The sequence below is a fragment of the Sesamum indicum genome, linkage group LG15 (genome assembly GCF_000512975.1).
Source record: "Sesamum indicum cultivar Zhongzhi No. 13 linkage group LG15, S_indicum_v1.0, whole genome shotgun sequence".
Classification (NCBI taxonomy): Eukaryota; Viridiplantae; Streptophyta; class Magnoliopsida; order Lamiales; family Pedaliaceae; genus Sesamum; species Sesamum indicum.
In genome coordinates, this window is record NC_026159.1 from 2,107,602 (window position 1) to 2,123,455 (window position 15,854).

General features: G+C 34.7%; 4 protein-coding genes across 11 annotated transcripts in view; 2 read left to right on the forward strand and 2 right to left on the reverse strand.

Moving 5' to 3' along the window:
- LOC105177497 (monothiol glutaredoxin-S7, chloroplastic) lies at positions 2-2,171 on the reverse strand. 2 transcript variants are annotated; one of them, XM_020699069.1, is made up of 4 exons: positions 1,822-2,171; positions 1,377-1,429; positions 1,160-1,244; positions 14-266 (listed from the first exon to the last, which is right to left on the reverse strand). In XM_020699069.1, exons 1-4 carry the CDS (start codon positions 2,015-2,017, stop codon positions 211-213), a joined length of 390 nt encoding a protein of 129 aa, XP_020554728.1. In that variant the 5' UTR covers positions 2,018-2,171; the 3' UTR covers positions 14-210. The 2 variants fall into 2 exon arrangements, with proteins under 2 accessions (XP_011098986.1, XP_020554728.1); XM_011100684.2 differs by having other exon boundaries at positions 2-266; positions 1,160-1,429; positions 1,822-2,168.
- Positions 2,316-6,011, forward strand: LOC105177498 (eukaryotic peptide chain release factor subunit 1-3). The gene is made up of 2 exons (XM_011100685.2): positions 2,316-2,543; positions 4,084-6,011. The coding sequence occupies exon 2, from the start codon at positions 4,115-4,117 to the stop codon at positions 5,426-5,428; it is 1,314 nt and encodes a 437-aa protein (XP_011098987.1). The 5' UTR covers positions 2,316-2,543; positions 4,084-4,114; the 3' UTR covers positions 5,429-6,011.
- LOC105177521 lies at positions 6,273-6,878 on the forward strand. The gene has a single exon (XM_011100706.1). The coding sequence runs from the start codon at positions 6,273-6,275 to the stop codon at positions 6,876-6,878; it is 606 nt and encodes a 201-aa protein (XP_011099008.1).
- Positions 8,161-15,854, reverse strand: part of LOC105177499 (probable magnesium transporter NIPA8) — an 8,509-nt gene continuing 815 nt past the window's right edge. For 4 of the 7 annotated variants that reach the window (XM_020699213.1, XM_020699211.1, XM_020699214.1 and 1 more), the window contains exons 3-15: positions 15,421-15,787; positions 14,379-14,466; positions 14,226-14,287; positions 13,935-14,020; positions 13,724-13,797; positions 10,542-10,644; positions 10,283-10,411; positions 10,099-10,198; positions 9,866-9,985; positions 9,153-9,243; positions 9,006-9,081; positions 8,717-8,813; positions 8,161-8,632 (exon numbers count right to left, since the gene is read on the reverse strand). In XM_020699213.1, the coding sequence (XP_020554872.1) occupies positions 8,429-8,632; positions 8,717-8,813; positions 9,006-9,081; positions 9,153-9,243; positions 9,866-9,985; positions 10,099-10,198; positions 10,283-10,411; positions 10,542-10,644; positions 13,724-13,797; positions 13,935-14,020; positions 14,226-14,287; positions 14,379-14,466; positions 15,421-15,513 (1,323 nt within the window). In that variant the 5' untranslated portion in view covers positions 15,514-15,787 and the 3' untranslated portion in view covers positions 8,161-8,428. Of the gene's footprint in view, positions 8,633-8,716; positions 8,814-9,005; positions 9,082-9,152; positions 9,244-9,865; positions 9,986-10,098; positions 10,199-10,282; positions 10,412-10,541; positions 10,645-11,123; positions 11,215-13,723; positions 13,798-13,934; positions 14,021-14,225; positions 14,288-14,378; positions 14,467-15,420; positions 15,788-15,854 lie in introns of all 7 variants that reach the window. The other 3 variants (XM_020699215.1, XM_011100687.2, XM_020699216.1) reach the window with 3 other exon arrangements.

Sequence of the window (15,854 nt, forward strand, 5' to 3'; positions counted from 1 at the left end):
GTGAGTTAATAGCTAAATGTAATTCCAACTGTAAAATCAGAGAGCAAAGTGTTTGATAAAATAAAGGAACCTGTGGCTAGCTTTTGAAAGGTCGGATACAAATAATTGTTATATAAAGGAGCAACAACATATAAAAAGAAAAGAACAATTCCGGGTGTGGCTTGGTTTAGAAACAATTAGCTCCAACCAAGTAACCCAAGCCTTAAAGCGCTAGGAACAAATCGCTTTCTCCAATACCTCTTGCAACTCCCCACTCTTGTATGCCTCTGTTCTCACAATTCATGAAATATGTGAGACTTCCATTACATGAAAACCTAAAACTGAAATTTTGCTAAAGCAAGTTGCAAATTACAGTCTACAACCAAACCATTTCAAAGGAAATTTTTGTCTATGACTAAGCATAATCGAAGAACACCTCCAATTTCTTCCACATTCCTTGTTAGATGTTTCCACTGATTATAAGCAGTTTCTTCTTTCTTCCCTAACTTGTGTAATCCAATGATTATAGTGTGTTGCCCAAGAAACACTTTTGGACTGAGTCTAAGCTAGGATAAAGGCTGTTAAGCAAGAACACTACAAGAAAACCTATACCTTGATTCTTGATCTGAAGGAAGGAGTATGGTTGTTGAGCATGGAAGGGCATAAGCAAGCTCATGTCTTAATTTGAACTAGGGAGTATGGTTGTCGAGCACAGGAGGCTAGAGCAAAGCCTGTATACGACTGTATCTTAATCTGACTACATTAACATTTTCCTAGTCTCATTCTCAATCTCTTTGCTCCCATTGATCAGGACATAAATTTGAACACCATTGTTATTATAGTCTGTTTCAGACTCAAGCTGTAAAATCATCGTGATTTTCCCAACTGAGAAGCAGGTTAATCATTCTAAATCTCAGGAAATCATAGGTAATTAGTCCCCATTTCTTTGAGAGAACTAGAAAGATATAATTTGTTTCCATGTCAGTAAGAAAATGTGAACTACAAGATCAAACAAATTACAGGAAGTTAATTATAATAAATGATCCGATTTGGGTTCCTGTACGGCTTGAAACTTAAGGGGGACCAAAAAAAAAAAAACGAAACTAGAAGAATCATAAAACCAATTGCCAACAATAACATCATGATAATGCACGAAAGAAGGATAAAAATATAGGCTTACCTACAGTAATGTCACAGCCACCAAAGAAGTCGCCGTCAATGTACAATTGCGGAAAAGTTGGCCAGCTGGAATACTCCTTCAATCCCTGACGTAACATTTCATTTTCCAGGATATTTATGGTTTCAAAAGGCACATTCAAGGATTTCAGTATCTGCACAACAGTATTTGAAAATCCACACTGGGGGAATTCCTTAGTTCCTTTGATGAAGACAACTACCTTGTGTGAGGTAACAACTTTATCCAAGGTAGTCTTCAACTCAGGCGTTAGAGCTGCAGCAGCATTAAGGACAAACACAGAAAGACCAACTAAATTACAATCAACTGAATTAGCAATATTCCAACAAAATTATGATAAAATAAATAAAGTAATGTTGCTTTTTCCAGTAATATCATCATGACTTTCGAAGTCATGTGCGGTAGCAATACCAAACCAAATACGACAGGATTCCACCATTAAGATAGATGATTAAAACACTTAGGAAAGGAGGAAAGACTTGGATTGAGTTAAACGGAGGTGCCAAATTACAACAGAGTACGTATAGTTAGGTTGTGGAGTTAGAGAATTGAGATCAGACATAAATGATAAATCAATTTCAATTAATCAATTACTTGGGGCATGGGAAGGGAAGAGAGCAAAACAGAGGAAATTTGGTAGGAGATACCTGAATAACATCGAAAGGAGCTCGTCTTTCTACCAGTAGAATCAAGTCTCGATGAATTAGCCTTCATCCCTGTGGTAGTAGTACAATTAGGAAGGCGATGGTTCTGGTGGGGGCGGAGGCGGCTAAACGGAGCTAATATAGGAGTCGCCACCGGCGAGCAGTTATTCAACGCCACAATTTGCAGACGCAAGGCCATCTCACTCAAAACTCGATATCAAGATCGTTCCGAGATCAAGAAACAGAATTACAACTTCCGACCTACCTCACCTTAGTGTGTATGCCCAAAGTGAGGAGAGAAATTATTAGAAGAACGCCTTATAGTTTTTTCTTTCTTTTTATTTTTATTTTTATTAATAATCACGAATGGAACACGTGAACCATACAGATAAAAACCCTTCTAATTTCTTTCTATTAATATAAGTGATTATTACTACAATTTTTCTATTTCTAGAGTCGTTTAAAATTAGATATCATGCTCACACCCTCCACGAGGAATGGACGGCAACCAACCACAAAACAACATATAACAGATATACTATATATATATTAGAAAAAAACAGGGAAACTGGTAACTGGTAACTGGTAATTGGTAATTGGTAAACGTAAAGTATTAGCCATTAGGGTTTTAGGTGGTCTCCATCTCCATCTCCTCCTTGGCCTCAAAAGTCTACCTCAGTCAGAAGCTGCTTCATTTCCGGCCACGGCCAAACAATCTCTTTCAGGTACTCTTCATGGTTGTATAAATATAAAGATAACTACTAATATCTTTGATTGGGATCTGCGTGTACTCAACTTGCTCGCTTACTACTTGTATCTTGTTATTTCTACTTGTTGGTTGGTAAAAACAAAATGGTTATAGGCTAATTAAAAGAATTCATATATGTTTCATCTATTGGTTCCAATGGATGATATGATTAGACCTCCTTCTTTGATTTTGACGTTTTCCCCCTTTCATTTCACATTTGAAGGTCTATGCGGCTCCTTTATAAGTATTTCTCTTTGTAATGGCATATCGATATCCGATATTCCCCGAATTTATTTGTATCGGTTAAAAAAATTCAGGATAATTTGCATTTTGCACCCTCGAATTGTAAAGTGATTGTACAATGCAACTTTAAATTCTAAAAATAATACTGCATACTCTTTAATTATATATTTATTGGTACCTTGCATCCGCCACTTGTTTCCAGCGAATATTAATTATCTCCCTTCCAAAATAAAGTATGAATATAAAAGGTTTTAGTAATTATTATTGTTTGATAATTTTTTTTTCCATAGTTTATGATCTCTTTATCGTCTCTATTTCTATTACTTCGGTCCTATATTCTAAGTATGGCTCTTATCTCTATATTGTGTAATCTTAGTTATAATATACACTCCAGTCTTTGTAATTTTTTCTTACCATTTTTCAAAATAAAATCAAGCCTTAAAAATTAAGAAAAATATATTATAATGTTTGACATGAATTATTTTAAAGAAATAAGTGGAGCATGTTGCTGAATTGAGAGCATCAAAATAAGTAGTATTAGTGGGTGAGAATGAAAAAAAACGGGGGTTATAGTTAAAAGAGATCAAGCTAATATGTGTTTTCGGGGGTGCAAGTTTATAAAGGATGATCTATTTTAAAAGTGAAAAGTGCCAAAAATAATTGTAGTTTGGAGGGAAGATAACTAAATTAACAAAAAATCTTTTATATTCATGTTGAGATAATTTTCCGGAAGGAAAAGTCGCTGGAAACAATTGTAGAGTGCATGGTGCCAATAAATATATAATTAAAAGGTGCAAAGTGCTATTTTTCAATTTAAGGTTGCATTATGCAAAACTTCTATAATTCGAGGATGCAAATGCCACTTATCCCAAAATTCAGGTAATATCTGATGGAATGAGCATATACCACGACATTAGCCGTGTAATAGGCAGATATTATAGCAAATTGTTTCTGATTTTACTGTATTGTTTTGGATCTTCTCTCTATCATTATAATAGAGCTTATATTTGCTTTATTCAAATGCTTTGTGCTATGATTTAGTGGATGCGTCATTATATATGGAAGGATGCTTGCTGCTATACTTTATACGGACCTTCTTTTTCTAGATATATATTGTTGACAAAATATATGATAGTTATTTGTTCATAATTTTTTGAGTATTCAATATAGTACTTGTAACATATCTCTTAAATTCTATTAACAATGAGAGTACTGTTTCTTGTGCTTCTAAAGTTATGATGATCCATGCCTGTATTTCTGCACAATGTTTGCAGGCTTTTTGGTTCTTGCTTAGTCTGAATTGAAATGGCAGATGGTCATGAATCTGATAAAAACATTGAGATTTGGAAAATCAAGAAATTGATTAAGGCATTGGAATCTGCTAGAGGGAATGGAACCAGCATGATTTCACTTATAATGCCTCCCAGGGATCAGATCTCAAGGGTTACGAAGATGCTTGGTGATGAGTTTGGAACAGCTTCAAATATCAAAAGTAGGGTTAATCGTCAATCGGTACTTGGCGCTATTACTTCAGCCCAACAGCGGCTAAAACTTTACAATAAGGTTCCTCCAAATGGCTTGGTTCTTTACACTGGAACTATTGTTACTGAAGATGGCAAGGAGAAGAAGGTGACAATTGATTTTGAGCCTTTTAAACCCATAAATGCATCTTTATACCTGTGTGATAACAAGTTTCATACAGAAGCTTTAAATGAACTTTTGGAATCTGATGACAAATTTGGTTTTATAGTCATGGATGGGAATGGCACCCTTTTCGGCACATTAAGTGGAAATACACGAGAGGTCCTTCATAAGTTTACTGTTGATCTTCCAAAGAAGCATGGACGTGGAGGACAATCAGCTCTTCGTTTTGCACGTCTGAGGATGGAGAAACGGCACAACTATGTCAGAAAGACTGCAGAACTTGCTACACAGTTCTTCATTAATCCAAATACCAGCCAGCCTAATGTCGCCGGCCTTATACTTGCTGGTTCTGCTGACTTCAAGACTGAACTGAGCCAATCAGATATGTTTGATCCCCGATTACAGGCTAAGATACTTAATGTCGTTGATGTTTCCTATGGCGGGGAAAATGGTTTCAATCAAGCTATTGAGTTGTCTGCGGAAATTCTTTCCAATGTTAAGTTCATTCAGGAGAAACGCTTAATTGGTAAGTATTTCGAGGAGATCAGTCAGGACACTGGGAAATATGTATTTGGTGTAGATGATACATTGAAGACTCTGGAAATGGGTGCTGTGGAAATCTTGATCGTATGGGAGAATCTGGATATAACTAGATATGTTTTGAAAAACAGTGTCACAGGTGAGATGGTCATTAAGCACCTGAAAAAGGAGCAAGAGTCTGATCAGAGTAATTTTAAGGACATGGCCACCTCTGCAGAGTTGGAAGTTCAGGAAAAAATGCCATTGCTTGAGTGGTTTGCCAATGAGTACAGAAGGTTTGGTTGCATGCTTGAATTTGTGACAAATAAATCACAGGAGGGGTCACAATTTTGCAGGGGATTTGGTGGGATTGGGGGAGTTCTTCGTTATCAGCTTGACATAAGATCATTTGATGAGGTGTCCGATGAAGGTGAAATGTATGAAGATTCTGATTAGAGTTGCAGACAATTGAAATTTACAAAGAAGAACCACATGCTATTGCAAGTGATGTTATGTTGTACTGAAACCTAGATTCTATAATTTTCCTGACTGCATTAGATTGGTTGTTCTTTTCCTTAGAATGGTTGTTGGCATGAAGGCAAACACTAGGCTGTAGATTGTGGATGGCCCTTGCTATGGAATGAGAATACATAGCATCATGTTCTTGACTTTAAGTTGGTTCTCCTTTTCACGAATGACCATCTAAGATACAGCAGAGAGTTATTGAGATAAAGAGTGAAAACTAGTACTTTCATCACTGGGAAATTTGGTGCTGTTCATGTGAATTTGCATTCATATAAGTTGTGAATAGTTAAATTAACACATGATGATATCATGTGTGATATAATGACTCACAGCTTATGTGAAGACAAATTTACATGGGCGGCATCACCAAGCCCTTGTCGCTTGTGTTCCTGCTTTTCTCTTTTTCCTTGGGAACTACTTTTTCTTCTCAGTTCTGTTTTTCTGTTTCCTTATTCTTTAGCCTTTCACTTTCGCTTTGCTCTTTGTTAGAGGAAAAAAAAAAAAAAAGGAAACCGATTCTTCCTTCCCTCTTTTCCATAACCATCACGCGGGTACGATGAAAAGTGGAAGCCAACTTATTCTTTAGCCTTTCACTTTCGCTTTGCTCTTTGTTAGAGGAAAAAAAAAAAAAAAGGAAACCGATTCTTCCTTCCCTCTTTTCCATAACCATCACGCGGGTACGATGAAAAGTGGAAGCCAAGCCAGGCCTTGAAATTGTTAAGACACTTGTCGCATATGAGCCTCTCCAGCGTCCATCTGCTAATACCTGTAAAATATGGTTCAAACTGACTCCACCAAAATGCTGAAGAAGGTAATGGGAATGCTCGTTTCCAAATATTTGTCCATGAAAGCTAAGATGAGAGCTATGGAGACTCCTCTCATCATGCACTGGCTTCTGTTGCGGGATAACAAGGTGGTCCCGCATCTCATCTATCAGAGGAGATGCTCTAACCTGCCCAACGCAATTGAAGTTGAAGATTACCAGTCAGACACCCTTGCTGCACATCTTAACAACTTTATTGCTTTAGCTCCAGCGGGCATAGTGCAGCTGGCAGACGGCAAGATGGGAACAAAGGAAGATGATGAGCATCTGCAGAAATACTGTAACCTGTCCACGACAGTTGAATTTGAGGATTACCAATCTCACAACTATGCCACTCCTACTTACAGATCCAATGCTACTAATCCAGTCAGCATAGCGCAGTTGGCAGAGGAAAATCACGAGAATCCAAATTTGAGACACTCGTTTATTGAAGACAACCAAATGAAGGATCATTCGATATCTGTTATAGAGATTGTAAAGAATGCAAAAGAGGGACAAGGGAAGGAGTTCAGGCTGGAGGACGACATAGACCAGGTGGCTGACTTGTTTATTAAATGATTTCATTACCACATTAGATTGCAGAAGTCCCAATCCGAGCCCGCATCCTCCTAGTTCTCAGTCTAATCATCTTTCTTGCTTCCTATCTGTTAGTATAAAAAATTAAACCATCTCTTTTAGTTTAAATAATACCCCCTTTTGACTGTTGGGAATTAGTTAAATTTGACGGGATTTGAAGAAAGACAAGTTGTAAAACTTTTAAGGTTTAATTTACCTGAGATAATTGTATTATATTCTGTAATGTAAACAACACACATAGACATATTTCCAATGTGTTTCTGTTGGAAACAAGAATTCTTTTGCACAGAATTAATTAAGAGTATATTTGAATTGATAGATTTCAATTTGAGGGAATAATTTAAAAATAGTATTTTGAATTACTTAATATTAAAAAAAATTGAAATATACCAATATATTCAATAAATCATAATTCAAATTTAAAACTAATTAAAATCTTCCAAACTTAAAATTATTTAAAAAGATCTACACACATTTCAGTATGCCACATACACCAGAATCATTGTTGATGATAAGTTCTCTATTTCAGAAAACTATAAAATTGGCAACATCGGCACATTTGACTTGTGTTCTTGAATTTTTGAAATATAAAATTATAAATATTTTCATGGAACTAAATCTTTTAAGCTATTAAATGTACTTATTGAATTTACAATTAAAAAAAGAAATAAATGTTAAAAGAAGATTTAATTATGATTTAACTATAAATTAATTTGTTATGAGAATTTCTGAACAGACGCTTCTCTATATAGTTATCGATTATCTTAAAGGGCAGCGATTTCTTTTTTCTTTTCTTTTTTGTCTTCCACCCACACGCATGCCCAGCCACACATACATCCAGGTGACCAATAAAGAACCTTAGTCAGCGAACACCAAGAGAAGCCCAGTAGAGTGCCCCAGCCCACCTGGAGTTCAGGCGGATGGGGAACCACATGGTTACACCCTGGACATCCACATAGGACAAACAATCACTGACACTCATCCCGAAGCCAACGAAAGACATAATAATCAGCCGTCAATTCTATTGGTGACTTGGCGGCCCCAGAGTAGTAGGAATTCATCTTTTGCCAACCATAAACACCCAGCGCAACGCCATGACTTTCCGCCAAAAACACACACACTAAAGACAGACGGCGCAATTATCCCTTCTCTTAACCTTCTCTTCCTTCGACAGCTTATCTTTCCAGTACTATTGTCCTGTCCACTTCCGGATTTACTTAAAATTTACTCGATATCATGCTTCATGCGGTACATTAACAGTATCTTGCAGGAAACTAAAAGTTTTCCAATTTTTCTAATTATGCACCACTTTGGTAAAAAACAGTATCCTGGAGGAAACCACTCGGGCACATATCTGATTAACTACTTCGACTGATTTTCACGGGAAAGCTAAAAACAGCGAGATTAGAAGTTCCCTTTTCCAGAACAATGAGAACATATCCAACTGAGTTCTCAAAAATACAAAGGCCTGAAACAGAGTATAAAAGTCAGTCTAGGATGAATGTTGTGCATGTGAACCAGTCCTACATGCTCTATGGAAGCGTTCTTGTTCCCAGTAAATGCTCACCATCCTCATCAATCCTACTCCAACCTGGGGCTCTAAAGGAGAATAACTTGGTCCCATCGAGAACATTCCCTCTGAAACCATTTATTTTAGATGGAACCATAGGCATCACAAGAACTGATGATGCATGAATTGATTCTTCTCCCAAACCCAATGATAATGAACAAGCAGCCTGTACAAAGACCAAGTTTTGCAGGTATTATTACTACTTATATTCACCATCAATTCAAGAGAGCTAACAAAGCAATGTCAGAACCTTAGTCTTGACAATCAAGCTTGCAGCTTTCATCTGCACCATGCGCAGAAGTGATTTCATGTCTTTAATTTGTGAATCTCCAGCTGGCATGATAAGTCTGTAATTAATTGCACATTGTAAGTCCAGATGAGAACAACCGCAGTCAAACTAGTATTAATTTGGCCAACAGGCATAAAGGAGAAAGTAGTCGATTCTACATAAGATAAGGATCACCTGTCTATACCAATGAAAAAGGTGAGACTAGTAGTTAAATCAAGCAAGTCAAGTCCTCGACAAAATTGTGCCATACCTGTCCGCATTGTTTGGATGATTTGAAGTAACAGAAACCAGTGCTGTATCTTTGATTTCCCCTCCTGATAAAATCACTAAATGTTTACTATATTCAGAAAATGTCGCAATAAAATTATGAAAGGGAAGCCTATGACTATTGGCATACCTTTTGATTCATCAGGTGCCAACAAAGAAATGCCTATGAATACAGAAATCATTCCTAGTATGAACATTGTAGTTCGTAATGCATCAAATACCTGCTTAAAAAATATTCAATTAGTTAATCATATCATCCTCAAGTTCATGAAAGAGAATAAGAAGGTTGCAATAATTTACCAGGGCAAATGGCACAAACTAAACAATCTGAAGCCATATAACTACAGGAGTAACTTAGCCAATCAGATGAGAATAATCTAGGAAGTACAATCAAATGTTCTCATAGAAATAACTTAGCCAATTAGGCATATGGACTTAATTGCTATTAAATGCGTGCCACTAATAGTAACCCACTCTAAGGCATTCTTGAGCAATAAGAAACTTTGCCCGATGCTCAGCAACACAGAGGAGACTGGCATTCTCCCATTTAGGCAGACCACTATTTGAGAGCCTCAAAAAACTACCTTAACATATGTCAACAATAAATCTTTGGTCTTAGGTTGCAGCAACTGAATCTGGTCTCAAGAACTAAGCCCAAAAGATGAGATATATATTTTATGCGATCCAAGTGACGGTTCTTTTAGTAATCCAAAAATGCTATGTTGCAATTATATGAATTTGCAACAACCAAAAATTTTTCTTTTTATAAAAAAAACTAATAGTAGCTGACTTGCCCGCACAATGTCAAACTTAGAAAATGTGAGTTGAGGCTGGAGGGAGAACCTGATATTCCTGGAAATATACAAATCCTGTACAAATGGAGAAGAAAGTCCAAACAATCTGAAACATGGGGACAATGAGTATTGCATCAAACAGAGACAATCCTTCATTCAGCCTTGCCATCTGCAAACATGTTTCAAGACAATATCACCAATTAAACATAATTCATCAACTCATGTCGTAAACCATACTTGTATACCACCAGATCAATAATTAGATATGTGTTTGATGTTTACCCAAAACCCAGCCGTAGTAAAAAATAGTAGTAGTATGGAGTACATGAACCAACTATGCAACTGATAACCACTTGAGATGGACAATCTCAACAGATTAGATCTACAAAAGTAAGTAAGAATCAGCAATTGAAATGTTTTGAAAAGTCTTTGGTATGTAGAGGAAAGACATTGTAGCACAACTTACAGAGACTTCGCAAACAACACTGAACATGATCCCACAGCACCAGAAACAATAGCATAAGAAAGTGGGAGAAGCATGTGCCAGTAGGGCTTAATGTCATTCCCTGGAACAGCAAGCAGCAGTTCTCCTCTTCTGTAATTTCCAGAATTGACCGATTACAAGGACAAATATAGTGCTTGGTCATTGGGACATTAATGTAAAGAAAATAAATTAGATAAGCCTTATTTATCTCCTATCATTTTGAATTTCCATATCCTCCCACCTATATATTGAGTGATTCAAGCAGACAACAATAACCAGAATCAGGCAGTAAATCAGGAAAGTAGCATTTCCATACTTCTCTGCCAACTGCTCAGGTGTGTAAACTGTTGGGAGAAAAGAAGCAATCAAAACAAGTCTCAATTGGGACATTAATGTTGCGTAACTCTCTTAAGGTGATCCACATTAAAACAAAACACCATCAGTAGAATGATATAAGAACATCTTTTCCCTTTTGGGGATGACAGCGATGAAAAAAGAAACTTGCATCTCGAGACTATGTGACAAAATTAATCTGTTTTCAAACCTAAAATAGTGCTGATATTTTCAGTCAGTCAATGATGGTTAGAATGAGCATGGTACTGCTGCTGGCTAAGATCTCAATTCAATTGTATGTTTCTTTAAAGCAAATTCCTTAATGAAAGAGTAGTTTTCTCAATCACATGATTGGATTCAACTATATAGTTTAAATACTCCAAAATAGGAAACTATTGTGTCCTCCTAATCTGAAATAACAGTTCAGCAAAGACTGAATAGTAAAGGTCATATTTCAATTGCACATATCTAATTCAGCTAAAAGAGATACCTGCCATTGAAGAAGTAACTTATACTTGAGCTATAATACATTCTCCAACCAAGAATACAGAAATGATACAGTTTGGCTATCTGCGTCACACCTTATTCAGCAAAAGTATGAAAAAACAATATTTTAATTCAATCTACTTTTGTCTGTAGTTTCAATAAGTTAAGAGAACTTCCTTTCTAAAGAATATAAGGTCCCAGTTTAAAACAATATTCAATGGAACTCTCAGTTGTAATGGAGTTTATGGTTAGTGTATTCAAGTATTCTAATCAATATCTACAGTGATTCCTGTCACAAAGCTTACAAATTCCTCGTGGTGAATTCAAACTGAAATAGAAACTTACTATAACATCTAAAAACAATATAAGATGCAATTTTTTTTGGATGATTAACATGTGAAAAGATATACACTTTACACAGGATCAAAATTTCCTTGTTGCTACCATGCATGAAGCAACACGAGTATTTCCAGTAATGTCAATAAATACTAGGGGTGCTCACGGTGCACTTTCAAGTTTTCTCATAGCTATTTTCAAATTGCATTGCTCTTGGCAGTTTTATAAGATAATTTTTTAAATTGTCACTTTTAAAACCAAAATCAAAGGTGCAGTTTTGTGCGGTTTCCGGCAGTTTGTAAACTTATAACAAAAATAAAATATTGAAACTAACAAAAGAAAAAAAAACAAGTGTTTGTATGTGGCAAACAAAATTTAAGTTATTTACATATTAAATATATTGTCAAGAAAGAAAATGAAAATTAAAGACATTCTTGGTCAATCTTCAATAATTTATACTAGGTAATTAATACTCTAGACCAAGCAATTGAAAATTTGTAGGCACTAGACATAAGAGATTACAAATAAATATTAAAACATAACATAAAATATAAATGTGTCGTATTAAATAATTATTTTAAAAAAATTATTAAAACTTACTAAATTGTTGATTAAGCTTGTTGATCTCATTATATATAATAAAATAACAATTAAAATAATTAAAATTGTTCAACCATCATCACCATTATTACTATTATAATGATCTTTAGATTAATTCATAGGAATCACCAAGTTTTGACATAAATGTATAAGTAATAAAATAGATTGCATAATGCATATTATGTATCTTGATATAAGTATAAAACTCACAAATAGATATTAAAAATCATAAGTTAATTGTTAAGACTTGTCAATTTTAAAAAGTATAAGAGATTACAAATAGTATTAAAACATAAGAAAAAATTTATATGTATCATATTAAATAATTATAATTAAATAAAAAAATTATAATTACAAATATTAAATAATTTATATGTGTCATATTAAATAAAAAAAATTAGAATTTACTAAATTGTTGATTAAGCTTGTTTTTGTATAAAGATTAAATGTATAAATAAAAGTACCATAGTTTATTATTATCTAAAATAAAATGTATGATATTGATTAATAAATATAATATATGATCAATTTTGAGTATAACATTGAGAAACGAGAAGAGGAAAAGAACGAAGAGAGAAGACGGCAAGTGAGAGACAAAAGAGAGAAGAGGGAACGGGGATAAAAAAATAAAGGATGAAAAATGAATGAAAAATTGGAAAAATCAACAAATGGGCTTAAGAATAAACACATTTTGTTTTATAAAGTCCAAACTTTTTGTAATATGGATCTCTGATAATATATGAATTTTGGGGTTATATAATTTGAATATGAAATTCTTCTAAAAATATTAATTATTTTATCAAATTATTCTATATATATAGTTTAAAAAATTAATTATTAGCGGCGCGGTTCGATTTTTGGCGGTTTTTTTAAGCTCTAAATTAAAACCAAACCAATACCATGGTTTGATTTTACTCTAAATTCAGAATTGCGGTTTGAAAATTAAATCATAAAAAACGGTTCGATTAGGGCGGTTTGAATATTTTTTTATCACCCCTAATAAATACTTTAAAAGATTCTGGTTCCAAGCAAATTTCACTGCTGAATGTACAGGACCTTAACAAATGAAATGACAAACCTATAGAGCTCCCTGTTCAATTAACCAAAATGTACCAGAGTAGAAAAGCTTGTATTTAATTAAAAATTTAAGGGTAATTTACAACGACCTCTCTTGAGGTTTGACATAACTACGAATACTCTCTCGTTGTTTGAAAAATTATAAATACGCCCTGATGTTTGATGAAATTATATAATCTTTGGATGGAGGTATGAAATTGTCAACTTTGCTCTTACTATATATATATTTTTAAAATTAAAAACTTATAAAAAATTGAACTGGATGGGTGAAAAAATTTTAAAAATTATAAAAAAATTATCCATTTAATCCCTAAAAAAATAAAAAATAAATAAAATTATAATTTTTAATCCACAAGGACATTTTGGTCAATTCACCATAAAAAATGGATAAAAACCTAACGGATTGAGTTAATTACTAGATGGCCATTAAAATTAGAGAGGTATTTGATATTCATAATTATACCAAACCTTAGAGACGTCGTTGTAATTTACCCAAAATTTAATGCTGAAGAGGAAGCTAACTATATAAAGGAAGAAAAAGGTTCGACAAAAATCAGAAACATGTTAAACCTCAATTCTCAGATGACATACCTGGTGATTGGTGGTTTCCAAAAGCCACAAGGAAGATGTTCCCGAGAACAATAAAGGCTGTGGCAACAAGTACTCTGTAGAACAAGTAATTTGCGTGATGATACTTCTCATCTAGAAAGATAGGGTGAAAACAGATGAAAAAGAGATAAACACTTTGCTATATGGTTATAGTAGAGCTATAATCAACTTAAGAATTGAGACCCAAACATACTTGACAGTCACGGTTTTGTTCAGCACAAAGTAGGCAAATGCAATGTTCGAAACAAATTGGACAGATCCTAGAGCTGCAAGAAGGGACTGCAGAAACAAATAAAGACCAAAAAGAAAAAAAGAGAAAAGGAAGAACATTAACAAAGGCAAAATAAAACTTAACAAGATATAAGGGTTGCTGACAAAATAATCAAATGGTCCGGCATGCATCTATTAGCCATCAAGAAGTAAACATATATGATCTCCTCTTACATGGTTCATGCCAAAACCCAATTTTCTACATCATACACACCTGAGCAGCATAGCCGAATGAAATGAAATTAAGACAGTTTCCAAGAATGAAAAAAATGATACCTGCATATACTAACAACAAATTAGCTACCAATAAAAAATTGATGAAAGATGTTGCTTGTTAAATTGTTCAACAAGAAGCAACTAATGGTACCGATTCTCCAGGTTTGGAAGTATATAATAGGCTTCATTAACGCTTTTCCATTTGCCCCATCATTGCCAACTACAGAATGTCTTTCTCTCTGCAAATAAAACACACACAAAGGTCAGTGACAAAGAGAATAAGCATAGTATAACATATAGACAATCTTCTTTTCTTGTTTTACATCTTGTGTATTCCTCTACAGAAGCCGGAAAGGCCAAGGTGAGACCCTTTTAAAAATATCAGCATAGCACAAGATATTGTGCAATTATTAAAATTTGTTTACTAGCTCATGAGTATTCAATTCTAAAATAAAAAAAAGTTCTAGGTGGTACAGTGCTCTTGCTAATAAACCACCCCATAACATATATGCAAAAATCTTCCGCAACAACAAGATTATGTAAGAAAACCATGGGATCAGGTATCTCTGCATCTTGTTTTAATCTTAGGCCAACTATGGATGGTAGAGGCAAAAGAAAGAGCTTGCTTGGCCATCCAACTGACTTACAGATCCTGATGAGTTCAAAGAACCAGTCTTCTCTTCCATACTTCAGTCTTCATTAACATCTACTCTTAAGATACAGATTACACTTTTTTCATCCTCCTTTAATTTACCGGAGTGGCCAAAGCTCTCACAAACTAAATGGCTAAAACTTGTAACCTGTTAAAACTTAAAAGGTATTAAAAGCCTTTTAAATCTGTCTTCAATCATGCTTATCACCGATAAGTTCTTGTAGTCACCTACAACCTCAGGGTCATGGATCCATACCAATCAAGAAAGTTTGTGCTAGCTGTCAGCCAACCTTAATCAGTAGCTTTCTCAAGGACTCAGGCAATGGGCAATGCACTAAAAGATGATCCGGAAATTACATATATCCAAATGAGATGGATGAACCAAAAGATAATATAAGAACTACTAGATGAAGAACAGAGTTTAACGGGACAAATGAGCATCACTTATCCACTGTAAAGCTTTTTCTGAGAAATCCATAAGAATATTGAGACATGTCTATCAGCAATCAGTTTAGGGATAAAACTGGTGAGCTCAATGTACCTCGTCATGACCCAATTTAAGAAGGTTAGTCCCGAAGTTAATGGCAATGCTGCCAAAAAGATTGATGAATGCTCCAATAACCCACTCTCCCATAGATAAATGGAGTGCTGAAGACAGTTAACAAGTATGTAGGAAATACAGATGTTGTTCAACTGCATCCATCACTGATTTTGTTAGACCCAGTTCAAATGTAATTTACATCCATTATGAGATAAATGGTCTCAGCAGCTTCTACGCTGGAACTTGTTCATCGAAATTGTACCCCCAATGAGTTCTGCAGGCGGCTAGAGGGAATGGCAGGATGTAAATAGCTTTGAATTCAAAAGAGCCAAGTAAAGTAAAGTTGAGGAGGTTTCTAGCTGTGTCCCTGCAGTTAAGAATCAAACAAGAAAAACCTCAGGAGAGGGTATCAGTTTATTAAATAAAATCAAAAG

Excerpts from the sequence above, each read along its gene's own strand:
- LOC105177497 (XM_011100684.2), bottom strand. The coding sequence starts at position 2,017 with ATGGCCTTGCGTCTGCAAATTGTGGCGTTGAATAACTGCTCGCCGGTG. Across the intron at positions 1,430-1,821 it reads CTCCTTTCGATGTTATTCAG|CTCTAACGCCTGAGTTGAAG; the intron begins GTATCTCCTACC and ends ATGCTGCTGCAG. Across the intron at positions 267-1,159 it reads TGGCTGTGACATTACTGTAG|AGGCATACAAGAGTGGGGAG; the intron begins GTAAGCCTATAT and ends TTGTGAGAACAG.
- LOC105177498 (XM_011100685.2), top strand. The coding sequence starts at position 4,115 with ATGGCAGATGGTCATGAATCTGATAAAAACATTGAGATTTGGAAAATC.
- LOC105177521 (XM_011100706.1), top strand. The coding sequence starts at position 6,273 with ATGGTTCAAACTGACTCCACCAAAATGCTGAAGAAGGTAATGGGAATG.